The sequence below is a fragment of the Nyctereutes procyonoides genome, unplaced genomic scaffold (assembly GCF_905146905.1).
Source record: "Nyctereutes procyonoides isolate TBG_1078 unplaced genomic scaffold, NYPRO_anot_genome, whole genome shotgun sequence".
NCBI lineage: Eukaryota > Metazoa > Chordata > Mammalia > Carnivora > Canidae > Nyctereutes > Nyctereutes procyonoides.
Window position 1 is genome coordinate 1,426,843 of NW_026575044.1, and position 27,550 is coordinate 1,454,392.

The 27,550-nt window shown below is 33.7% G+C and overlaps 1 protein-coding gene across 2 annotated transcripts in view; it reads left to right on the plus strand.

The window, feature by feature from the left end:
- The window catches only part of KIFAP3 (kinesin associated protein 3), a 145,700-nt gene that overhangs the window by 37,563 nt on the left and 80,587 nt on the right, over positions 1 to 27,550 (plus strand). For both annotated transcript variants that reach the window (XM_055323683.1, XM_055323682.1), the window contains exons 9-10: positions 6,465 to 6,643; positions 15,879 to 16,041. In XM_055323683.1, coding sequence (XP_055179658.1) covers positions 6,465 to 6,643; positions 15,879 to 16,041 — 342 coding nt within the window. The remainder of the gene's footprint in view (positions 1 to 6,464; positions 6,644 to 15,878; positions 16,042 to 27,550) is intronic.

Consider the following 27,550-nt stretch of genomic DNA (forward strand, 5'->3'; position numbering starts at 1 on the left):
TTCTGCAACCTTGGTAAATTTATTTATTACTTATTTTTAATAACTTTCCTTTAAAGATTCCATCACATTTTCCACATAGGTGAATGTATTATATATAAATAAAGATAACTTCATCTTTTCAGATCAGGAAACCTTTTAATTATTTTTTAGTTTGTTTATATGGTGAATTACATTGATTTTTCAAATGTTAATTCAGCCTTGGGCTTCTGTATTAAATCCACTCATGTATCCTTTTTATGTATCAGTGGATTAAATTTGCTAACTTTGTTTTGCTTCTATGTTCATAAGGTATTTGTGTGTAGTTTTCTTGTGTTGTAAAATTTTTATGATAATGCTGGTTTCATAGGTTGATTTGGAATATATTCCATTCTATTTAACTTCCTGGGAGACCATGTGCAGAATGGTATTATTCCTTTAAATATTGGATAAGATATTCCAGTAAAGCCATCTGAACCCTTGTTTTCTTTATGGGAAGATTTTGTTTATTTATTTATTTTTATTTATTTATTCATGAGAGACACAGAGAAGCAGAGACATAGGGAGAGGGAGAAGCAGGCTCCCTGTAGGGAGCCTGGTGAGGAACTCGATCCCAGGACCCTAGGATCACACCCTGAGCCAAAGGCAGACGCTTAACCACTGAGCCACCCAGGCGTCCCTTTATGGGAAGATTTTAAACTGCAAATTCAATTTCTTTAATAGGTACTGTTCACATTCTTTATTTCTTCTTGAGTGAGCTCAAGTAGCTTGAATCGTTCAGGAATTTCTAAATTTCAGGTTGTTCTGTATTAATATTTCCTTATTATTTTATTAATACCAACAGAATCTATAGTGGTATATAACCTCTCTCAATCCAGAGATTGGTAAATTATGTCTTTTTTTTTCTCATGATCATAGTTGTTTGAGGGTATCATATATTTTTTTTTAATCTCAAAGAACCAACTTTTAGTTTCATTGATTTTCTGTACATTTATATTATATATTTGATTAATTTCTGTTCAGTTCTTTATTATTTCTGTTTCTGAACTAGCTTCGGGTTCGGTTTGCTCCTTTTGTAGCTTCTTAAGGTGGAAGTAGGATCATTTATTTAAAACCTTTCTTCTTCTATACTAAAAGTATATAGGACTATAAATTTCTCTTTAAGCACTGCTTTAGGGATATACCATAGATTTTGATATATCCTGTTTTTATTTTTATTTTTATTCCATTCAAAACACTTTTCAATTCCCCTTTTACTACTTCTTTGACACATAAGTTATTTAGAAAGGAGTTAGTTTGTTCTGAATATTTGGGAATTTCTGAGAGACCTATGTGTTACTAATTTTTAATGTGATCCCATTACTGTTAGAGAAGATACTTTTTATTTAAATTCCGGTTACCATGCAGTATACTATTAGTGTCAGGTGTTTCAATATTTCTATATTCTTAATCCCCTTCACCTATTTAACTCACCTCCCCCCCACATCTGCCTCCCCTTTGGTAACCCATCAGTTTGTTCTCTATAGTTAAGAGTGTTTCTTGGTTTGTCTCCCTTTCTTTTTCCTTTGCAGATTTGTTTTGTTTCTTAAATTTTATGTGAATGAAATCATATAGTATTCATCTTTTTCGGACTTATTTTACATAGCATTATAGTCTCTAGCTCCATCCATGTTGTTGCAAATGGCAAGATTTCATTCTTTCTCTTGGCTGAGTAATGTTCTATAGGTATGTATCTCCTACATTTTCCTTAACCATTCCATTCATCAGTCAATAGAGGCTTGAGCTATTTCTGTAATTTTGCTATTGTAGATAATGCTGTTAGGAACATCAGGGGGCATGTATCCCCTTGAATTGTATTTTTTATTCTTTAGATAGTGCAATTGCTGGATCATAGGGCAGTTTATTTTTAACTTTTTATAGAACCTGCATATAGTTTTCCAGAGCAGCTGCACCAGTTTGCATTCCCACATAGTACAAGAGGGTTCTCCTTTCTTGACATCTTTGCCAACACCTGTTGTTTCTTGTGATTTTGATTTTAGCCATTCTGACAGGTGTGGTGTGATTTGTAATTTTGATCTGAATTTTCCTGATGATGAGTGATTTCGAGCATCTTTTCATGTATCTTTCAGGCCATCTCTACGTCTTTGAAAAAAAAATGCCTCTTCGTGTCTTCTGCCCACTTTTTAATTAGATTATTATTATTTTCTGTGTATTGAGTTGTATAAGTTCTTTATATATTTTGGACACTAACCCTTTATCAGATAATGTTATTTCCAAGTATCCTCTCCCATTCCATAGGGTTGCCTTTTAATTTTGTTGATTGTTTCCTTTGCTGTGCAGAAGCTTTTTATTTTGATGGAGTCCCAATAGTTTATTTTTGCTTTTGTTTCCCTTGCCTCAAGAGACATATCTAGAAAGAAGTTGTTACAGTCAATGTCTAAGAAGTTACTGCTGTGTTCTTTAGGATTTTTATGGTTTCAGGTCTCACATTTAGGTCTTTGATACATTTTAAATGTATTTTTGTATAGGATGTAGCAAAGTGGTACAGTTTCATTCTTTTGCATGTTGCTGTTCAGTTTTTGCAACACTATTTGTTAAAGAGACATTTTCTCATTGGATGTTCTTTCCTGCTTTGTCAAAGATTAATTGAGCATATAATTGTAGGTTCACTTCTGGGTTTTCTGTTTGTTCTCTTGATCTATGTGTCTATTTTTGTGCCAGTACCATACTGTTTTGAACACTACAGCTTTGTAATATAACTTGAAGTCCAGAATTGTGATGCCTCCAGCTTTGCTTTTCTTTCTCAAGGTTGCTTTGGCTACTTGGGGTCTTTTGTGGTTTTATACAAATTATAGGATTGTTCTAGCTCTGTGAAAAAGCTATTAGTATTTTGATAAGGATTGCATTTAAATGTGTAGATTGCTTTGGACATTACAAATATTTTAACAATGTTTGTTTTCTCAGTCCATGAGCATGGAATATCTTTTAATTTCTTTGTGTTGTTTTCAATTTCTATATAGAGTATTATGTCATCTGCAAGTAGTGAAAGTTTCACTTCTTCCTTACCAAGTTGGATGCATTTTATTTATTTTTGTTGTCTGATTACTGTGGCCAGGACTTTCAGTACTATATTAAATAACATAGGTGACAGTGGATATCCTTGTCTTATTCCTGACCATCAAGGAGACACTCTCAGTTTTTCCCCATTGAGAATGATATTAGCTGTAGATTTTTATAGATGGCCTTTATTAAGTTGAAGTATGTTTACTCTAAACCTACTTTGTTGAGGGTTTTTATCATGAATGGATGTAGTACTTTGTCAAATGCTTTTTTTGCATCTATTGAAAGGAACATATGGTTCTTGTCCTTTTGTTTATTAATGTGGTATATCCTCTTGATTGATTTGTGAATATTGAACCACCCTTGCAACCCAAGGTCCTTTGGTCCTTTCTCTTTCTTCTTTAGGTCCTTTCTCTTCTTTTTGAGAAGGCTGGCTAGAAGTTTATCAGTTTTATTAATATTTTCAGAGGACTAGCTCCTGGTTTTTCGTCTGTTCTATTGTTGTTGGGTTGTTATGGTTTTTTGTAGTCATTGTTTTAGTTTTTATATCATTTATTTCTGTTCTAAACATTATTATTTCCTTCTTCTGCTGTCTCTAGGCTTCATTTGTTCTTTTTCTAGCTCCCTTAGGTATAAAGTTAGGTTGCTTATTTGATATTTTTCTTGTTTGGCTTTCCTGGTCTCTTGGTTCCATCTCTTGAACTCTAGAGTTCTTTTGAGTTCTGCCAGGATTTTTCTTCTCTGTGTCATGACCTGGAAACTCTCAAGGCATTATTCTGGGGCAATCATAGGGCCATCTCACTTACTTCTGTTGGGTCACTGTCCTTCATTATCTGATGTCCATTGTTGTGAAAATCTTTATTTTGTATATTTTCATCTGGTTGTTGTCGTTGTTGTTATTTCAGGTAAGAATTTAAATCTGGTACCCATTACTCTGTTGTGTTAACTTCCTAGAGCTGCCAAAACAAAGTACCACAAACTGGCTCATTTAATAAAACAACAGAAATTTATTTTCTCACTGTTTCTGAAAATTAGAAAGCCAAAATCACAGTGTTAGCAGGACCATATGCCCCCCGAAGGCTCCAGAATCCTTCCTTTTCTCTTCCTAGGTTTTGGTGGCTTCCACCTCAGTATTTCTTGGCTCATAGCCATATCACTCTATTCTCTGCCTCCATCCTCACGTGGCCACCCTCCCCCTGTGTCCGTGTCCTCTCCTATTCTTTTAAGGACACAAGTCATTGAATTTGAGGTCCACCTGGCCCATTACGACCTTATCTTAACTAATTACCTCTGCAAAGACCCATTTCTAAATAGGGTCAGATTCTAAGTTTCAATGGGGCATGAATTTTGGGAGATCACTGTTCAACCCATTATATTTCTCTTGATTATAAGCAGAAGTCTACTATATGCTTTTCAATACAACTTCATTTAGAAAAATTTTTTTAGAGAAATTGATTCATTGAGTGCAAAAATACTGTTTAAATCAGAGAGCATTCAACACAATTTTTTAATTCCCAGGGTTTTTGTTTTGTTTTGTTTTTATTTATTCATGAGAGAGAGTGAGAGAGAGAGAGAGAGGCAGAGACACAGGCAGAGGGAGAAGCAGGCTCCACAGGGAGCTGGACGTGGGACTCGATCCTGGGTCTCCATGATCACACCCTGGGCCGAAGGCGGCTCTAAACCGCTGAGCCACCCAGGCTGCCCTAATTCCCAGTTTTTTAACTGTATTGCTTGGTTTCAGACAGAGAATCAAGCCTTTTGTTGACATGAATATTAGGGGAACAGATCTAAAATACGTCAAAAATAGTCACACAAACATCCCACACCTTCTGTCCATGCAAAGACAGCATGGAAAATGGCATCAGAATGATCTTACAGAAACTTCCTAAATGAAAACACCCCAGTCACCTACTCTTAAGGTTGAGCATGGCTACCACAGAACCCCATCCAAAGATCCTGGGCAGCGCATGTGTGCAGCCAAAAAACATATGGGGCTGAAAAAGCCCACCGTCCCTGGAGCAGGTCTAAGTTTTGAGGACCCCCCCCTCCCTCCCATCTGAAAGAGACTTTAGATTTCACACAACTGTAAAACCTTTTAATAGTGCCTTCCATGAAAAGTCAGTATGATGCAGTAGTATAAATATGTGAGCTTTGGGTTCTGATAGGCTTGATTTTAATTTAGCTCCATCACTTTTTTGCTGTGTGGATAGGGCAAATTATTTAACTTCTCTGAATCTGAAGTTGCCCATCTGTAAAATTTATAATAAATACTTCTTTCACCATAAATTATCTTAAAGATAAAATGGTTTACTGTTTATATATCCACTAGTACAGTGCCTGGCCTACAGTGGCCCTAATTACTGCCTTTACAGCTCAAATATTTGCTAAATAAATTAAATATTTACAACTATTGCATATATTACTTATTTTCATAAAGGTATAGAAATGGCTTATAAGAATGCATGAAGTGAAATGCTAAAGTAATACAACCAAGATTATAGGATTGCGTTGATCATAATAGCCTACAAATTCTGATAGAAATCTTTTAAGTCTTAACTCTGAAACTTCCCGTCAGTCGAGGCAAAATGGAAAACAACATATGTTACAAATTCTGTCAAAAGGGAAGAATCATATGAGTTTATTGGAAAAACCTAAGCATTTTTATTAGAGGTGTCTAAAAGAAATTTTACTCAGAACTAGTAGACAATGCCTTAACTTTGTCTAGTATAACAGTTGTATTACTGAACTTAATATGGCATTTTCTGTAGTAACTATCAGAAAATCAGTTTGGATATGTAAAATAGATTTTACTATCCTCATATTTAGGTATAGCTATTTTACATGTTTTGGATTATAGTTCTTTTTGTTGTTTTTAACATCTAGTGTTATATTAGTTTCAGGTGTACATTGTAGTGATTCAACACTTCCATACATCACCCTATGCTTATCACAAGTGCACTTTTTAATCTCCATCACCTATTTCAGTCATTCCTCCGCCCACCTCTCCTCTGGTAATCATCAGTTTTTTCTTAGAGTATAGTTCTTTTTAACATTGTGGCTGCTTGTTGTTGAAGTTTTACCTTGTTTTCTACACATATACAATTCTTTCCCCCTGTTTTATTATATAGTAACATGTACCTTTAATACCATTTGCTTACTATTAAGCTTTAAAGAATCATTATCTTATTTTGGTTAGTGTCCTCAGCATCATAAGAAAATTATTTTATGTATGTATACTTTTTGTTTATTTTGTATAACATACATGTATTTCTCAATAATAACAAATGTTTTCTAATGAGCCAATTAATAATATTTTCAAAATAATGTATTCTCTTCTTAGAACTACGTGTTACTATACTGAGTAGAAATGATTAAGTTGTTGATTCAATATGCCAGTCACTTAACACTCATCTATTTTACTCTTCTAGTTGCTCTTTATTTGCTTCTGAATCTTGCTGAAGATACACGTACAGAACTGAAGATGAGGAACAAGAACATAGTTCACATGCTGGTGAAGGCTCTTGATCGGGACAATTTTGAGCTACTTATCCTAGTTGTGTCATTCTTGAAGAAACTCAGCATCTTTATGGAGAATAAAAATGATATGGTAACTTATATTTAAATATTAAATAGTCCATGTCCACTATTTTCAGGTTTGAATGTGTTGATAAAAAGTAAACACATTATATCCCTACTGAGATAATTCTGAATGAAAATTTTACAATAGCAGTAATTCACTTAAATGACTTCATTAGGAAATATATTCCTTATTAGTTCATATCCAACTTAATTGAGACTATTTGGATAAAATTTTTTTCCTAATATATTGCATAGGATGTATCTTTCCATATTCAACATAACATGTAGAAAGTAATTTATATTCTAAGATTGTGCTTCAGAATCACCTGGCTTATTATTTTCCCCTTACATTATCTTCTCTCCTACATTTCTGATATTAGTGTGTAGAGTTACAGACTAGCCCAATTCCTCCTTATTAACCTGCCATTCTAGTTGGTTGCTTCAACCTGTTTATTTGGTTTCTGAAGATCTCCTAAAGCTATACCTTCTTTCTTTCTCTGTTTTATTAGTTCATGCCCTCTTTATTTATACCCTTTGCATTTTCTTGTTTGAAGTATTATAGTAAGTTCCTGTTTGCCATCTTATATTGTGGTGATGCAGCAGTCTTTAAGAAATACAAGTTGATTATATATAGTACTTCTGAAAAATATACATAATTCAGAAATAATGTAAAGACGGAATAAAAGTTATCTGCTTTTTTTCACATTAAAAAGTCTTTGTAAACACAGTGTTACATTACATAGATCATATATTAACCATACCTTGTTTTCAGATATTTAGGTTGTTTATAATTATAGCTATTATAAATAACACTTGAGTGAATACGTTTGTACATGCCTCACTGTCTATAGTTCTGATTAATTGCTTAGATTCCTAGAAATGAAATTGTTAGATCATTGGCCTTAACTACATTGAGGACCATTTTAGAAGTATATGCTAATACAAGTCATTGTATCACTGTGTATTATTGGTGTAAGTGGATTCTCCTTCAGATAATCATAATATATAGTATTTTCACCTCTTTTTTCTTCTTTTGAAGTTAAATGGACTAGGAAGTACCTTATGCTCAGTGAATGACACAGCATAAAACCTGAGACTCCTATATCAGATTTAATAAGTGCTTTGAATTCTGATACTAGAAATAAATGAAATTTTATTTTGACCACAGATGTTTAATATCTGTCATTTTCATCATTAGTGTATAATTATTGGTGATCTGATGTATGCCTGATACTGTTTTAAGATTGAATTTACTTAGTAATAAAAAACATTTCTTGTTTTCATTGATCTTGTATTAAAGAAGACTATAATGAGACAGTGATATATATATTCATGATTAGAGTGTAGCTAAATAATTGCTTCTCCTTGCTATAAATTGAAGTATATTTTTTTCCATTTACATGTTTAGATTAAGTTCACTTTAGTAAGTTTGTAGAATTCAAATTGATTTGCCATCAGCACGTGTCTACTATGTTTTGGTTAGATTTGTGTTTCGGAAATAAACTTATGTGTTAATTCTATCAAAAATGATCTCAAAATCATTATTAGAAATCATTTTCTGGTAAGATTTGGGGAGATACCATATAAATTTTCTCATCAAATCTAACGTTTTATTAAGTAGGAAAAGCAGAGGTTCAGGAAGGGTCATTGATCCAAGGTCATAAAAATGATGTAATTAGCCACATTTTTACTATAGATGGCATGCATTTCATCTTTTATTGTGGAAGAAATGCATTTTTAAGGCATTGTGTAGAATCAAAATCTTCAGAGCTTGACCATATCTTACATCCATGTCTAGATTTAGCTAATTTTGCAAATGAAGTCACAGAAAATCAGAGAGGTTAAATAAATTACTCAAAGAAACATCTGCAGGTATTTGGCTTCCTACTCCTCTCTCTGTTCCAAGAGAAAAAAAAATGATTTCATATTTAAAAAAACATTTTTAGCAAGATTAGTGATAAGCAACTTTTAAATGTTGACTTCCAGAGACACTGAAAAAGAATTACTTAAAGGCTGAAATAAAATTGCTGATTGTTGATAAGCTGTCACTTTATATAAAACATTTAATAAAAGTACTAATTAACTATAAATTCCATTTTATAGACATAGAATTGGAAAGGCATTGCATGCTGAGACAATTACTAAATTTAGTTTTTGGGATTGGGCTTTTATCAATCAGAAACAGATGATTAGAAAGCTATGTCTAGTGTTTAGCCATCTGATTGGACTACATGGTACATATTTCACATTCCATTTTCTGCAATGGAAATACAAACTAATTTTTTAAAAAAACTCTCCAGTTACTTTATTATTAAGTTTACTATAACAACCAGTGTGTACTGTTGCTATTTCAAAAGAAAAATATTAACTTGATTTGATTAGTAACAGATGAGGCCTGTGGCAATTTTATTTAAAAAGGGTGGACAGGAGAAATGGTTGTTCTATTTGTGAGGTTGTGTTATTTGTCTAAATAAAATGTTCATTTTACTGTTGATATGAACTGATACTGACCTCGCTTTTTATAGTTAATGTATTTTAAAGGAAATTTAGTTCACTTTAAAAAGTCTTTCAATTAATGATTTAAATTGAGTTTGCATATTTACTAAGTAAATATAATAACAGAAAGGGAATAGGTCATATTAGAATATGATTTTAAGAGGAACAAGAGAAAGGATATGTATTCCTTAGATTGCTTATTTTCCTATTAAGTTTTCAGAGGTATTTTTTTAAATTTGGATAGGTCTTTTATCAGTTATATGTTTTGCAGGCATTTTCTCCTTTTCTGTGACTTTCCGTAAAGCAGAAGGTTTTAATTGTTATGAAGTCCAGTATATCAAAAGTAATTTTTTTTAGTAGATTGCATTTTGGTGTTGTATCTAAGAAATATTTGCCTAACTCAAGGTCACAAAAAGTTCTTCCATTTTCTCTAAGAAGTTTTGTAAGACATGTGTTATTGTTTATGTTTTAATCTAGGATATTCATTTTTAGTTAATTTTATATGGTATAAAGTATGGATCAAGATTCAAGTTTTGAATAAAGATGTCCAATTGTTCCAGCACCATTTGTTGAAAAAAAAGTCCTTTCTCTACTAAATTGCCTTTGCAATTGCTTTTGTACCTTTTTTGGAAACCAATTGGCTATATATGTGTGGTTTTATTTTTAGACTCTCCTATTTCATTTATCTACCTGTCTGTGCTCTCACTGATAAATATTTGCCTTGATTACTGTAGCTTTATAGTAAGTCTTGAAATCAGGTGGTATAAGGGCTCAAATGTTATTATTCTTTTTCAAATTTTTCTGACTATTTAATATTCTTTACCTTTCTGTATACACTTAGAATCAACTAATCTATTTCTTTAAAAAAAAAAAAACCCGGGAATCTTGACTGGGATTGCATTAAAATTATTGGCAAGATTCAATATATTTAACTACACCAGATTTTCCCCCATGAACATAGTATAGTGCTCCATTTATTTAGATCTTTCCATCATTTTATGGTTTTTAGCATAAATGTTTTACACATATTTTGTTAGATTTATACCTGTTTTACTATTAGAAATAGTTCTTAAAAAATAAATGATCAGTTTCCTGTTGTTGAATAATGGCATATAGAAGTTACAATTCATTTTTGTATATTTACTTTGTGTCCTATGACCTTACTGAATTCAGTTTTGTCATTGTAATGGCTTTTTATAGATTCTTAGAGATTTTCTAAGTAGACTATTATGTTATCTATAAATAGAAAGTTGTATTTCTTTCATTTAAATCTGTATGTTTGCTCTTTCTCAGCTCGTTGTTTTCTTTTTTTCTTTCTTTCCTTCTCTCCTTTATTTTCCCTTACTGTACTGGCGAAGCCCTCTAGTATGATGTTAAGGAATGCTACAGGGATCCCTGGGTGGCACAGCGGTTAAGCGCCTGCCTTTGGCCCAGGGCGCAATCCTGGAGACCGGGGATCGAATCCCACGCCGGGCTCCCGGTGCATGGAGCCTGCTTCTCCCTCTGCCTATGTCTCTGCCTCTCTCTCTCTCTCTCTCTCTCTGTGACTATCATAAATAAATTTTAAAAAAATTATAAAAAAAAGAATGCTACAAATGGATACTTCTGTCTTGTTACCAATCTTAGGAGGAAAACAATGTGTTTTACTATTAAATATAATGTTATGTAGATTTTTTTGTAAACACTGTCAGTTTATATAAGTTCTAGGTCTAGTTTGCTGAGACTTTTTATCATAAATGGATGTTAGATTTTTGTTAAAGGCCTTTTCTGCATCAGTTGAGATGATCACATGGTTTTTCTTCTTTTGACTGTAGACATAGTGAATTGCATTGATTGACTTTAGATATTGAGCCAGTCTTACATTCAGAGGATAAATATCACTTCTTCATGATATACTTCTTTTTATATATTGTTAGATTTGATTAGGTATATATTGTTATGGATTTTTGTGTCTGTGTTCATGAGGGATTACTAGTTTATAGTTTTCTTATGATGTCTTGGTCTGGTTTTGCTATTAGAATGACTGTGTCCTTATAGAATGAGTTGGGGAACATTCCCTTTTCAGTTTTTCTGGAACAGTTTGTGTGTGGTATTATTTCAGTTTAAATATTTAATAATATTCACCAGTAAGAAAGTCATCTGGGCCTGGAGTTTTCTAATTTCTTTCATAGCAGTGAGACTATCATGTTATCTGTTTCTATTTGAGTGGTAGCTTTGTAGTTTTTATCTTTATCTTTCAAGGAATATATCCAGTTCATCTATGTTGTCAAATGTATAGGCATAAAAATTTTTTATACTTTTTCCTTCTTATGTTTTTAGAGTCCAAAGGACTATGGTGATTATTCCTCATTTCATTACTGATATTGGTACTTTGTTTCTTCTTTCTCTCTCTTTTATAGGTTAGTCATTTATCAATATTATTAATATTTTCAAAGAACCAGCTTTTGGTTTCATTATTGATTATTGGAATATATTTTCACTGTATTCAGAATTCTAAGTTGACATACTTTATAAATATCACTCCATATTCTGGCTTTCATAGTTTTTGACAAAAAGCATAATTTAATACTTATATTTTGTCTTCTATATGTAATGAGTCTTTTATTTTCTACCTGCCTGCAAGATTTTATCTTTGCTTTTCAGCAGTTTCAACATATGTCTTTCTAGGCATATGTGTATGTTTGTGTGTGTTGTATTCTACTTAGAGTTCCTTGAACTTATATATGTGGTTTGATTATTTCATTATTTTTGGAAAATCCTTAGCCATTATCTCTTCAAATACTACTTCTGTCCCATTCTGTACCTCTTCTACTGGATTTCAGTTATGCATGTTAATCCAATTGTTACTGTTTCATGGCTCTTAGATACTGTGTTGCTATTTTATTCTTTTCAGTTTTTTTTTCTTTCTTTTTTTTGGGGGGGGTCAGTTTAGAAAATTTCTATTGACCTGCCTCCAGGCTTACTTACTCTGTCATTAGCTATATCGAGTCTGCTAGTAAGCCCATGAAGGTTTTCTTTCTCTGTAGTGTATGTGTGTGTGTACTTAATGTTTCCATTTAATTCCTTCAGTATCTTTTTCTCTGCAAATTCTCTGTTCATTTATGTTATTCATTTTTTCCAGTAGAGCCTTTAACATATCAATCACTATATTAATAGTAATTCTTTGATGTTATTTTAAATTCTCTGATAATTATACATATCATATTTAAGTCTGGTTCTGTTAGCTGCCTTCAGTAGGGTATTCTCTTGGTCTTCATGTATCATAATTTCTGATTGAAAGCTAGACACCAGATGTAGATTAGTTGAGATTGAGATAAATACTATCTATATCTAAAAATGGGCAGACCTGGGGCAACCTGGGTGGCTCAGTGGTTTAGTGCTGTCCTTCAGCCCAGGGTATGATTCTGGAGACCTGAGATCGAGTCCCACGTCAGGCTCCCTGCATGGGGCCTGCTTCTCCCTCTGCTTGTGTCTCTGTCTCTCTCTCTCTGTCTCTCATGAATAAATAAATAAAATCTTTTTAAAAAATGGGCAGACCTTATTTTCTCAGCCTTTAATGCGTGAGATTAAGTCAATCTTGTCAGGAGTTTAGCTGTATTTGGTTACTCTCCTTCATTATGAGCTCACACCCATGTAGCATTACTATGTCTTCAGTGTAGGGTATTGGTGCCAGAGAGTTTTTCTCAGTGTTGATGTTCCATCCTTCTCTTCAGACTTTCCCAATGTGTCTGTGTTTCAAAGAGGACCTCTCACTTCATTTTAACCCCTCCCAACAATATAGCGCTATATTACTTGTTACTTGGCTTTTGCTAATTTGGTACTAGGGCCAAGGAAGAGGAGGGAAGAAAGGAGACTTTTTTTGTTCTAATTGAGCTTTAGGTAAGTCTTAGCTGGGTGTTGTGTCCATAGTTCTCAGCAGTGGGGCTTCCTAAGTCATCCTGTCAACACCTCTCCTCAGGAATTTTTTTCTCTTTTTCTCAGCTGCAGTGGGCCTTCACATGTATTTTGGATGTGATAGGGTTTGAGCTTATTTTAAGTCTTTTTTTTTTTTTTTTTAGAGGAAAAAGGAGACAAAGATCTGGACAGAATTTTATGCCTTTTCCCCAGTGGCAGCAATTACCTCCCTAAGGTTCCCTCTACTGGGAGGGAAGTTTCCTTTGATCTCCGGTCCTGTCCCCAGTATTTTCTGTGATCTTCTGATAAGGTGCTTGGAAAAGACCTTGCAAGTGGTTTCAAACTCCCTGAAAATCTGCAGCTTCACAGTAGTCAGGCTACTTCACACTTGACCTTTAACAATTTGTTTAAAATTTTTCTTTCAGTCTTCTTTCCCAGTACAACTCTTTTTTCTCCAGGGATTTGCCATATATAAACCAGTGCTCATGACTCTTATCTCTTTAAGGGTGCCTATTTTCCTTATATTTCAAGCCAGTTGATTTCCTTGCAACCTCAGCTCTCTGATGGTTATTTTTTAAGTTATGATTTATATTTGGAATTTTCTTGTAGTTAAGAGTAGGACCCACATATCCTGTTCAGATTTTTACATCCTAAGAGTAAATTTGAGGTTCTGCCTACTTTTCTTTTTTTTTCCTTTTTCAGAAGTATTTTTTATTCATCTTTATATCTCCCACCCTGTCCAGCATAGGACTAGGCACATAGTTCTGCTTTTTTTTTTTTTTAAATCACTAATGCCTCTACTTGACTACTTCTGTAGCATGTTAATTAATCTCACTGTTTCTATTTTGGCCTCCTTCCAATACGTTGTCTACTTTGTAGTCAGAAGGATAATTTTTAGAGTTCCTTGAATGCTAAATTTTCCATGTCACCTCAGGGCCTTTGCACATGCTATTATTGTTTCCATCTAGGCTGCTCTTTGCCTCCTCAATTAACATTAGATAACTTCTGTTCATCTAGGAGATTATTCTTCCTCAGAGAAGCTGTCTTTGACAACTCTTCACACTGAGATTATATCAGATCCACTCATATTTTTCATGGTACTATTTCTTTACTATGTATTACTCCTTTTAGAATATAAGCTCTATGAAGGCATGAATTATTTCTTCCTTGTTCACTAATGTGTTCCAGTGGTTTAAGGTAAAAATATTTGTTGAATGAATGAACAGAGCTAGAAAAGGTGTTATTCATGCTATTGATAGAATTATGGTTTTGTATAAATCTGACAAATCTTTGTAACTGGCCTCTGTGAAAATTGTAGGAAGTTAACAAATGAATGATTGTCCCAGCTTGCTTAGAATACTGAACTCAGAGAAAGGGAGAGCCAAAGTTAAAGAGTCTTTGAAGACGGATTTGTACTTTTTAATTACAGTGTAACTGTGAAGATAGAGGTTTAAAGGAAAAATCATTGTTGGATTGTCAATTTAGTTTTTTTTTTTTTTAAAAAAAAAACAATGTTCACTCCTTAGCATGGAATGAGAGGAAAGGTTTTATGGAAGTCTCAGTTAGCAATGTGATTTTTTGTAGTCAATGAAAGACTGCAATTAAGAAATGGCAAGGGTGGGGATGCCTAGGTAGCACAACTCAGATAAGCACCCACAGGTCATCATCTCAGGGTCGTGAGATCAAGCTCTTTTCCCTTTTCTGATTTTGCTTTGCATCCTTTCATTGTAATAAATCAGTTATGAAGATGAGTACATGCTGAGTCCTGTGAGTCCTTCTAGCAAATTACTGAACCTTGGGGTAGTCTTTGGGCCCCCCAACACATTGACCAAGCCAGAAACCTGAAAGTCATCTTCAGTGCTTTCTCTTCACTTCTCCTTCAGATGCTCTGACCATATCTCCTTAACATCTCTCAGATTATTTCCTCTTCATCTTCTTTTTCTTTCTTTGATTCAGACCCTAATCAAATATAGTGCCTAATGCAAGATACTAAGTGTACCTACTTTTGATCTCTGCCTATTTCAGTCCATCCTTATACAATGCCCCCAATTCATTTGTTTGTGTCCTATTCTTTGCATGCATATATTTATATATGTCTGTATGTAGTGATATGCTTATCTTTATGCTACTGTTCTGACCACATTACCCTCTGGACTTAAAATCATTTAGGCATTCTTCTTAGCAGAGCATTTAAATCTTTTTGTGATTTGTCCAATATGCGTTTAACAGGCTCCTGCCATTTTCCAACTTATACTTTATGCCCTGCCATACCAAAGCATTTGCAGTGCCCCCCAGATAAGCTCTTTCAGGCCAAATGCCTATCCACTGGCTTTTTTTGTCGATTGTCCTTGCCTTTCTTAACCAGAGATCAAATTATTACATATTTTTAAAAAATTGTTCATCATTTGAAGTCTTTTCTGTTCTAGGTAGCTTAGTAGTTTTTCCATATTGCTTCCAGAGGACTTTGTGCATTCCATTCTTATTACATTACATTTTAATTATTTGTTGTATTTGTCTGCTCTCTTTTTAGACTGGAGAATCCTTGAAGCCCTTGTTTGAGCTAGCACAGGGTCTGGCACTTAGATGGCATTCAATAATGTGTTTTTAAGAACCCAGTGTAATTTGTCCTCCAGTTGATACTGTTAAGTAGAGGAAGGAAGGGATGATATAGAAATAATACATTTCTTTCCTCAAAAGTTTTATTTTAGAGAAGTTTATAGTTTAAAATGAGAATAAATAGATTAACACATAATTATAAAATAGATACACGAGGGTAGAAAAACAATGAAAAGTAATTGTTTTTTTTGTTTTTTTGTTTTTTTGCCGTATTGTACAACAGAACCTCACTGCAGTTGTATTATTATATTACATAGGTGGAAATGGACATCGTTGAGAAACTGGTAAAAATGATACCTTGTGAACATGAGGATCTGCTGAATATCACCCTCCGGCTTTTACTAAACTTATCCTTTGACACAGGACTGAGGAATAAGATGGTACAAGTTGGACTGCTCCCCAAGCTCACTGCACTCCTAGGTATGCCTTCTAGAAATTAATGATAGTGTTGCTTCACATTTCCAACACCACTGGAAAATTGAGCCTGTGTTGAAGTCTGCTGAGCAAAGATTATTCTGTATATGTTTTTTGATTGTGACTTAATACTAAAATAAGCTGAATGAATGAAAAATAACATGTGCCAGGATTTCCATGGTGCTATAGAATGAAATGGAATAGAAACTTTTAACTCTTGACTTCATTTATCCGTATGAAAGGGAAACCAAAGTGAAAATATGAACATACTACCAAAGAAGCAAGAAGGAAAGATTATATTCTCTTCAGTTTTTTAAAAAGTGGATATCATTTAAGTCCTTATATTCTGCTATACTTTTAAAATAATGCTTTTGAGTACAGAAATTGCCACAGCCTTTTTGTCATTAAATACAAAAGGGCAATTTTTGTAGCATGAGATAGAAAATACTGTATTGGCAGATTTGGTTAGTAATACATTATTTCCTTTAGCTGTTAGCAAGATATCTAGCAAGGATGGATTCAAGAATTCACTCTTGAATTCATACTTAATGCTTCTTGGAAGAGTATTAACAAATCCTTTATGATCCGTTCAGTGTCTGTCCTTACAGGCACCTACTATTCCCCAACATATACTTTATACTTAGGTTTAGACTGAACATATACTGAACATACATTACACTGTATACAGTTCCTTAAACAAGCTCTTTTATGCCTAGGTGTCTGTCCACCTTCTTTTTGCTCTACATGGAATGCCACTGTGTTTTTTTCAGTCAGAAAGTAAATTCTTACTCATCTTTTAAGACTCTGTTCCTTTGTTTCAGTACTGTTTCATTCTTTTTTTTGTAGTTTTCTGTTTTCAAATATTTTCTAACAGTTACCAATAGTAGTAACTGATAAAAGGCAAAGCTCATATTGAAACTCAGTTACATCTGCTGCCACAGTTGGATTTATTATCTACTATAATAAACTATACTGTATAGTTATATTAAGTAGACCATGTAAGTAGAATGCAGAGCTATAATTTAAAATTTTAATTCTCCAATTCCCCTTAAAGTAAGTTTTAAGGAAATTTATTCCTTACTCCTTTTCTCAGAATAGGAAAATCCTTTGTCACTTAGTCCAAGAACATGTGGCCCATTGGCCAGTCCACAAATATTGCACAGGACTTTTATTTTATATTGTAGAAGAAACTATTGAAAAGCACTTTCAAAAATTGCTTTTGTGAAATAAAGCAATACATTTAACAAGGAAACAGAAAACTTTAAAAGCAAAATTGATGGGGCTTTGAATTTAATTCATGTGATCTTTTATTTCTCACAAATCTAGCAGAATTATGTAACAAACATTAGGTCAGGTTTCAGTGTATGCAGATGAATAAGTTATACTTCTTGTCCTGCAGGACTTCAGAGACTATTTGGTTTATACAGTATCTAGTGACCTACTTTTATAAAACAAATGGTTTAAAAGAGATTTTGGGGAAATTACTTAAGGATACCCAGTCTATATTTTGTTAACAAATAATAAGTTTTGTTATATTATATTGTGATTATAATATTATAAATAAGATATAATATTTAGTACACAAAATATTTCATCTCTTCTAGAGCTCAATTTGCTGGAGTCAGACTGTCCTATTAGAATTATGACTGCCTTTACTTCTAACTGTGTTATGTTGGGCAAGTTATCCAAACTTTGATTCAGTTTTTTCATCTCTAAAATGGTGATAATAATTATAACCTACTTAAAGTTCTTTGGAAGATTAAATAAAGTATTGCATACAGAGTGCTTAGAATAGTACCTGACACAGTATTTTCTTAATAAATATTAGTTATAATCATTTTTTACCACCACCATCATCATCATCACTTGATCAAAGTGGACATTCTATAAATGTTGCTGACTTCCTATTCTCTGAGTGCAAATACCCTCCTCATAGATATTAAATCTTTATTGACAAACTAAGTAGATTATTTATTTTTACTTTCCTGTGATGTATGTGCAGTTTGATTCAATTTTAATTCAGGAAAATGTTGAAAATCTATGGCAAAGCACAAATGCTAAGCACTATAGGGAAATACGTTTCAATCTGTGGGTATATTGAGATTCAAAAGAGAGACTGTTCCCTTATTAGTAATTCATAGGCAGAGTGTCATTTGAGATGACATTGACAGATTTGTCCTTTTAACAAGGTGATCTTTATAAAATTAAGAAGAATGGAAGCTATAGGAAGTATTTCTGATAAAGTGATGAACATTATCTAAGGCACAGATGGTGCTAGGTCAGTATGAGGAAAAACAACTAAGAAGATAGCAGGAGATAATCCTGAAAATAAATGGGGTTTATGCTCTTATAGGGTATTATGAAGGTTAAGGCTATGCTAAGAAGTTCTACTTAATTTGTTTGATGGTGAGAATCACTGCAGGTTTTTGAGCTATTTATATCACAATCAGAGTGCTGCTCTAGAAAAATTAATCTGACATTATTCTACTGGAGGGACTAGAATTAGAGTCGAAAGATGAGAATCGTAATCAGTTGTAACAGCAAGACCAAAAGTACAGAAAACATGGAGTAGGGAAGAGGTAATATGTCAGGCATAAGGCTAATGTAAAGAGCTAAAGAGATACATATTAAAGCAAGACTTAGTATGACATGCTACTTTTCAAATGTGGGTAATGATAGAGAGGTGATGGTTAGAATGCTAGTGCCAGGAACAGGAAGAAGTGTGAAGGAAGTAGTTGGAGGGAGACAGCAGTAGATTCAGTTTGAGACATTTTGGAGACACAAAGATGTTCAGTGAGCAGATAGAAACATAGGTCTATAGCTCAGGAGAGAGAAAGGTTAAAAAAGAAAAACTTGTCACACAGAATAAAAGTCATTTAATTTTATTGAATTTTATTCAATGACTTTTATTCAGCTCACAAGTCATTGAATTTTAACTTAAGCAATTTTTTCTCAAATGTTCATGTATGCTTTGCTTAATAACTTTCTTTAGTTCCACCTTTTCATTCCACTTGCAAGCCATGGAAGCAATGGCAGTCATACATAATAAACAAAAGAGAAATCTACTGATATTCCAAGATCAAGATAAGGGAGAAGATGTACATATTGAAGAGGAATTAAAATATACTACAGAACAATGCCTTCAACTTCTTTAAAATACTTCAAAATGTCTATCAATGATGGGATGAGCACTGGGTGTCATACTATTTCTTGGCAAATTGAATTTAAATTAAAAAAATTTTTAAATGTCTATCAGTATTTAGAATATCTGCAGGTTTACATTTATTTGCTTCTCTCACATTTTTTAGTTTAATTATTTTAAAGGTACTATTATTTTCTACCTCTTTTTCATTTAAATTATTAAATAAGCTTCTGTAGGCCTTTTAGAAGGTGAGCCTGTGGAAAAAAAAAAGTTCCAAATTCCAAGTAACTGATTTCAATATGAATTTTTAGAACTTAACCATTTTGTAAACTTAAAATTGTTTGTATTTATCATGGCCCAAAAACGGTCCCTTTATTACCTCCCAGGAAAAACCTATCAAATTTTATTAGTGGAAGACAAGGCTATAATTGTTAATAAACAACCTTGAGATCTCAGTAGCTTAAAACACATCAGAGGTTTACTTCTTGCTCATATATCCATAATGAGTAAGTAAAAGTGTTGGTCTATGTTAGCATCAGTCAGAGACCAAGACTACCAGAACCTCCAAGCCACATGGCTCCAGAGAAGGAAGAAAGAAAAATATGGAGATTGGCAAACCTCTTGAAGGCTTCCACTCTGAAGTGATAAATATAATTTTTGTTTATATTTCCATTGATAATAGGAAGTCATATGGCTAAGTCAAATTTAAGGGGTAGGCAAATGCTTGGAAGGATTAGAACTGGAATGCTGGTGAGGAAGCAGCCTAATGATCCTGAAAGGTATTTTCTAGTTTTTCTGAAATTTTTAAGAAGATTTTATTTTATTTTATTTATTTATCATTTTTTATTTTTTTATTTTTAAGGTATTATTTATTTATTTGATGAAATAGCACAAGCAGGGGGGGCTACAGGCAGAGGGGGAAAGAGAAGCAAGCCTCCCACCAAGCAAGAGCCTGACGTGGGGCTCGATCCCAGGACCCTGGGATCATGACCTGAGCTGAAGGCAGATGCTTAGCTGACTGAGTGACCCAGGTGCCCCTAAAGATTTTTATTTTTAAGTAACCTCTACACCCATTGTGAGGTTTGAACTCATAACTCCAAGATCGAGTCAAACGCTCTTGCCTAAGCCGGCCAGGTGCCTAGGTTTCCAGGATTACTAGAATCCCTTAAAAAATACATCCTGAGACATTATAGCTATCCTACCATATCTAGTGTATCTAGCAACTGTAGTAGCGCAGGGCACATTGATTAAACCTAGAATTCTGGAGCCAGACTATATGACTTTGAATATTGGCTTCATTATTAGCTATTGTGCAAATTATTTAACCTATATGTCAGTTTTCTCATCTTCAATGTATAGAAAATAGTTCATATTAATAGGGAAGGATTAAATGAGACTACAGTGTTACAAAATCATAAATATGTGAAATTATATAGAATACAAACTATAGATATCCAGAAATAGATCTTTTTGATAGGTAAGTTTTCTCAGCTTATACCATTAAGGGTGTTTAATCATTTTATATAAAGACTTTTAAAGTTGATTATATCTTTCTTTTATAAACATTTTCTTAAATGTACTTTAATACAATAAACATAATTTAAATTTTTATTGAAAAGTATAGTGTAGGTGAATACTTTGGGTTTAGAGCCAGAGTACCTGGGTTCAAGTGCTTTATGAGTATTAGCTGTGACTGTTTTTTAAAATCGCTGATTCAAGTTGTAATTTTGAAGACAGTTTATTATATAGGAGTGTAAATATGACTGTGCTGAAGTATTTCTCCTTGCTAAATGGTTCCAAAATTCCATGTATTTTTAATTTTTATACACAGGTTTTCTGTTTTCTCCTTATTTTTAGCTGCCGCTTCTCATTTCTGTACCAGCAGTTCTATAGCAGCAATTTTCCTTTCCTCTAATGATATATTTCTAATCTCCTGTGGTCCTGGAAACTGACAACTGAGCTTATTTGAAGTGTATATTTTGTTAAAAACGAATTCCAAATAAATGCCCAAAAGTTTTTCTTCCCAATTACATACTGCTCCTAGTAAAGTTTATTTCATGGACTTTGTAACGTTTCTTTTAACTGTAAAGAAACCTATTTTGTTTGATTGTTCTCTCTGCTGTGTCCAAGGAAATTGTACTTAGTGTATAAATGATTTCCTGATAAATGATTAATAATAGAAGAGTCATTTTCATACTTGTTAATTTGTATGTTACTTATGTGGAAAATTATATCATTATCTCTTAACACGATAAACTGAACTTCTCAATTAAGTAATTAAATGATATATTTAATATCTCTGGTCTGTGGCCACTATTATTATTATTTTTTAAAGATTTTATTTATTCATGAGAGACACAGAGAGAGGGAGAGAGAGAGAGAGAAAGAGAGAGGCACAGACACAGGCAGAGGGAGAAGCAGGCTCCATGCAGGGAGCCTGACATGGGACCTGATCCCAGGTCTCCAGGATCACACCCTGGGCTGAAGGCGGCGCTAAACCGCTGAGCCACCCAGGCTGCCCTGGCCACTATTGTTATATAGAAGTTATAGTAAGGAAGCATTACAGACAGGGAGCATAGATTTTAAAGGGATAGGATATAATTAGTATAGAGCAGTGACATTCAAACATCTTTTATCGGGATCCCTGGGTGGCGCAGCGGTTTGGCGCCTGCCTTTGGCCCAGGGCGCGATCCTGGAGACGCAGGATCGAATCCCACATCGGGCTCCCGGTGCATGGAGCCTGCTTCTCCCTCTGCCTATGTCTCTGCCTCTCTCTCTCTCTCTCTCTCTCTCTGTGTGTGTGACCATCATAAATAAAAAAAATAAAAAATAAATAAAAAAACAAACATCTTTTATCACTATCTATAGGAAAGTACAGTTTGCAATCTAGTACTCATGTGTGTAACATGCTTTATGTATGCATGTGTATATATCCATATTAATATACATTATATTTTATTATATATTACTATTTTAACTTTTTAATATTCAGAAAGCAGTATTTACCATTTCTATGTGCAATGAACTGTATTTTCTATTCTTTTTTCTATTTATGACTTACTCATTTATTTTATGTTCTCTGATTTGATTCGTTCATTTGGAAAAAATTGAACTAGGAGAATGTAATTAGACTTCTTTACCATCAAATCTTTAGAAATATCAGTTACTGTCTCCACTGGAATTTTTATGTGTTGAACAGTAGATAATTTAAATTTTTCTAGGTTATTCTTGGCAAGTAGTGATTGGAGTGATTCCATGGAATTGAATTTTTTTTAAATGGAAAAAACCTTTTGCAAATCAAATATTTGAAGAATTTGGGGTACATTTTCTTCATTGTAGTCATGGAGAAGGAATTGAGCATAGAGAAGAACATGAATAGTCTGGGGTTTTTTATTAGAAAGAAATTCAGCTTAACATATGTTCAAGTTAATGACTGAATTAAAGAATTCAGTCATTTTATATGTAGAAATTGCTTATTTTTTAAAAGTTGCAAAAAATGTAAAACCACTTTAGTAAGGCTATACATGTGCTAGAACTTTTCAGAAGTGATTTTTAAGGGATGCTGTTTCAACTGAAAGCGCTATCAGATTTTAAGTAGGTTTTCTTTATTATCATTTGGGGATCCCATAACTGAAAACTCTTTTTATACTTAATGAGAGATTATTTTAACTAGAGTACAATGAATCATGAATCTTTCAGGTTCTAATAAAGCTGTGCAATATGAACATTTAATCCCCTTCTCTTGTATCCTGAAACATTTAACTAGTATATTGCGACCCCTGCTGTTGTGAGACTTGCCACATAACTGAAAAAAAAATACGTAATTGAGGATGATTGTGTGATTTGAATTATTACTAAAGGCAAAGGAGAAGTTTTCTTATGGTTCAGCTTTTTTGCCATGTGAGGCTCTGAGTGAAATGTAATTCAGTAGAACTAAAAATTATTTCAAAATTTTGTCATATAAAGCATTTCATTTAGAAATTTTGAATTTAGCTGTTTCTTTGACATCAGGGACATATAAAGGGATTAATAAGGAATTTTTGAAATCATTACTTAAAACTTTCTTTCTCCACTTACCCTGAAATTGATTTGTTTGAATAGTTTCAATAGTTTCCTAAACACTGAGAAGGAAGACTTATGTTCCAAAATGTTTCAGAAATTTTATTTGTATCCATGAGTAACCTCATATCTAAATATTCCTTTGTTTTACTTTACTTAAACACTACCAAAATGATTCAATTCTTACTTCATTTTTGATATGTTACTTTCCTAAGGTTTTATAAGGATCCTAAACTTACCTCTGCTTATTAGTATCAATTATAAATCTTTTCGGTTCTATTCATCCCCATACTTGACAGATAATTTCTTGTGCCTTGTAATTGTATGTTCTTATCTGGGAGACCTATCACAACCAGTGGTTTCAGCAAATGTGATTAAATGCGAGTTGAATTGGACCTAGAAAGTTTGGCTTTATTTATCCAATTGTTAGTTTAGTCAGGTTTTTTAGGGTATTGAATTAATTTTTTTAAGTATTTAAAGACTTTTTGGCTTATCTAAGAATCAAATCATTAAAAAAAATTCCCTGTCATAAATCCTTAAGCCATTTGGCCTTGATGTGTCTCAAGAGTGCTTTCTTATGTCAGAATATCCTAGGTTGGGAGATGGCAAGGAAATTCTTTGTCATGGTGTGTTCTTCAGTTTCCTGGAAAAGGCACTGATAGTGTTTCAAAAGTAACTTGAAAACTAAATTTTCTTAGGTTTTTGTCTGATGCACCAGGCAAATGTTTTTGTACCCTTCAGTCACTTTGGCTTGGATGTTTCACAAGCTAAGTATTGTTTGATGTGCTTAAGGGTGATGTTATAAAGATGCAAGCATAAATTCACAACTGAAGTGTATTCTTTGGACAAACCTAGATCATCATGACATAGTTCATACATATAACTTAAATATCACATAATGGTAGAGACAGTGTATTGCAGAATTTATAATCAATAATTTAAAAAATACATTTCACTAGTGAACTCTTTTGAACAATTTTGAGTTTATTTACAGTATTCTTTTTCCTGTGTAAATGATATTGATATGTATTTTAAATAGAGTAATATTCCGAGTTTTCATGTCAGCTTTTCAGTTTTTAGCTTGATTTCCAAAGGTATCTAAACTCAAGAGAGTAAACCTTATAAAATGTGCAGGTCTCATCCTACATATATGAATTTTTGTGTTTGTTAAAACAAAAATGGAATAGGCACAGCCAGCCTAATGTTTAAACAGATTAGGTAGCTGCTACCTGTAAGTTATAGGCAATCACCACTTTCCACAATTTTTCCGCTCTTTTGTAAGTTTCCCTTGTTTATTAGGAGAGACTGTAGGAATTCAATAGTTAGAGCATCAGTTTTCAAATTTTTGGTCTCAGGACTCTAACACTTAAAAATTATCAAGGACCCTCAAAGAGCTTTTTGTTTATGAGGTGTTATATCTATGGTTATTTATTCTATTTATAATTGAGAAAATTTTAAATATTCATTTAAAAATAACAAACCTGCTACATGTTAACATAAATATTTTATGAAAAATAACTTTCCAAAACAAAAAATTGGTGACAAGAGTGGCATAGTTTTACCTTTTGCAAATTTCTTTAGAGTCAGGCTTAATAGACAACATTTGGCTCTCCAAGCTCCCTCAACAATCTGTTGTGATATCATATTTTATGTATGTCTTATGTAGCCTCTTAAGAGAGAATGGGAATTTAAAAAAGAAAAGTAATATATTAGTATTGTTATAAAAATGTTGTGACTTTGTGGATCCCCTTAATGGGTCCTCAGGAAACCAGTGAGTTAAGGCATACCTTTCAAGATTTTAATTCCTATTAAATGCAAACACTCCTGATTGTAATAATACACTAGGAGTCTCAAATTAGCAGCTTAAATCCAGCTAGATGTGCCTGGGTTTACCAAAGTTAGTTTCTTAATTTTATATTTGGACTTCTTGGTATGACCCAAACTGTCCCATTCCTATAAGATAAACGTTACTTTCTCTTATCCTTAGACATTTAATTATATTTCTTGTCTTGCCCTTTAGACATTTTGAGTCTTCAACCATTCACATCTTAGAATCATTTTTATCAATTTGTTTGATGCTTTGTGAAGGAGGGTGGGGAATCTATGACATGGTATAGGGGTATGGAGATGGAAGATCCTGGGCACAGAGGGACAACAGTATACAGTAAATTCTGGATAATTAACCGGTACTAGACTTTTAATGCTGCCCAGCAGCCATACTACATCTTCTTTATCTGGTAACTCCCATTCTCCTAAGTGAGAATTTCATTCCTATACCTTCTCATAAATCTAACACCTCATCCTCAGCTCATTATCTTGTTTTGCTTCCTATTTCACTGAGAAAGTAGAAGCAGTCAGAACAACTTCTGGGAGTTCCTATTGCCACACACTTAACCTCCCCTCTGTCTGTAGTTTGCTTCCCTCCCACTACTCTGGATGGACTTGCTTCTCTTTCCATAGGCCAACATTCCCTCCCCATCCCATTCCCTGTCACCTACTCAATATTTTTGCTCTCGCAGTTCTCCTCTCTGCATTATTTTTTTCCTTTCTAGAAGATCATTCAATCAACACACCAATATGCTATTATTTCTATCATCTTAATGAAGATTCTTCTTGACTCCCACTTCATTCTTTTACCTTTCAACTATTATATTTCTTTTCTTCCGATTGTAAAATGCCTCAAGAACTATGGTCATTTCCTGCCTCCCAGTTTTTCTCTTCCTTTTTTCATACATTCATATCCTTTCTTGTTTCCTCTCTCCTCTTTCCTGTCTTGCCTCTCTCAACAGCCCCCCCCCGCCCCCCTGCATTCTACACTCTTTTTAATCTTTTCCAGTTAGGCTTTCACATATATGCCCCATCACACTACTTTGGTCAAGTTCCAGTGACCACTACATTGCTAAATCCAGTGGTAAGTTCTCAGCACTCATAGTACTCAACCTGTGAACAGCATTTGTTATAGTTTCTCTCTTCATCACTTTCCATTGATTTTCCAGGACACAATACTCCTCTGGATTTCCTCCTAAGTATCCAGTCCTTCCCAGTTGCCTTTTTTGTTGCCACCTTTTCTCCCCAGTCTGTAAGCATTAGAATACCTCCCAGGGCTTAGTCCTTAGAATTTTTCTCTATCTGGGGCAGCCAAAGTGACTCAGCAGTTTAGCGCCACCTTCAGCCCAGAGCGAGATCCTGGAGATGCGGGATCGAGTCCCACATCAGGCTCCCTGCATGGAGCCTGCTTCTCCTTCTGCCTGTGTCTCTGCCTCTCTCTCTCTCTCTCTCTCTCTCTCTCTCTCTCTCATAAATAAATAAATAGATAGATAGATAGATAGATAGATAGATAGATAAATAAATAAATAAATAAATAAATAAATAAATAAATAAATAGAATCTTTAAAAAAAAAGTGAAGGGGATGCCTGGGGGGCTCAGGTGGTTAAGCATCTGCCATTGGCTCAAGTCATGATCTTGGAGTCCTGGGATTGAGTCCCAGGTCTAGCTCCCTGCTCATTGGGGAGTCAGCTTCTCCCTCTGGCTCCCCTCCGGCTCTTTCTCCCCCCCCCCACTCAAATAAAATCCTTTGAAAAAGAAAGAAAAAGGGAAAGTTTGAGGGCTAATGGTTGCTAAATGAAAAAAATGAGCACAGAAAGTCTTGTTACCTCATATTTTTTACTATTTCTATGCCTGCTTATAGGAATTTGTTTTAAACCTTGAAATAGCACTTTAATTTCAATTACATATTTCTTTACTGAATTGTGTAATTCAACGCGGGAGTCCTCTAATTCAGTATTAACTCAAAAGTGTGTTCCAGCGACCAATGCACATTCATAAACTTTTTTACTCATCTGTAACAAGTAAATCTAGAAATCGAGGATAAGAGTTTAGACAACTTATGGCAACTTACTCAAATAATTATGTCTGTTGAATATAATACTTTATAAACTTCTATTTTGTGTATATTTTGCTTAATTTTATTTTTAGTATACTTTATAAAAGTATCATCTTTGACACATGGGATGAAAAATAAAAACTTGGCCCTCCACCACAGATAATTTGATAAACACTATTCAAATAGGTGAAAAGATAGATTTTTTTGTATATTTTTTATTGGAGTTCGATTTGCCAGCATATAGTATAACACCCAGCGCTCATCCCATCAAGTGCCCTCCTCAGTGCCCATCACCCAGTCACCCCATCCCCGCCCACCTCCCCTTCCACTACCCCTTGTTTGTTTCCCAGAGTTAAGGAGTCTCTCATGTTCTGTTACCCTCACTGATGTTTCCCACTCATTTTCTCTCCTTTCCCCTGTAATCCCATTC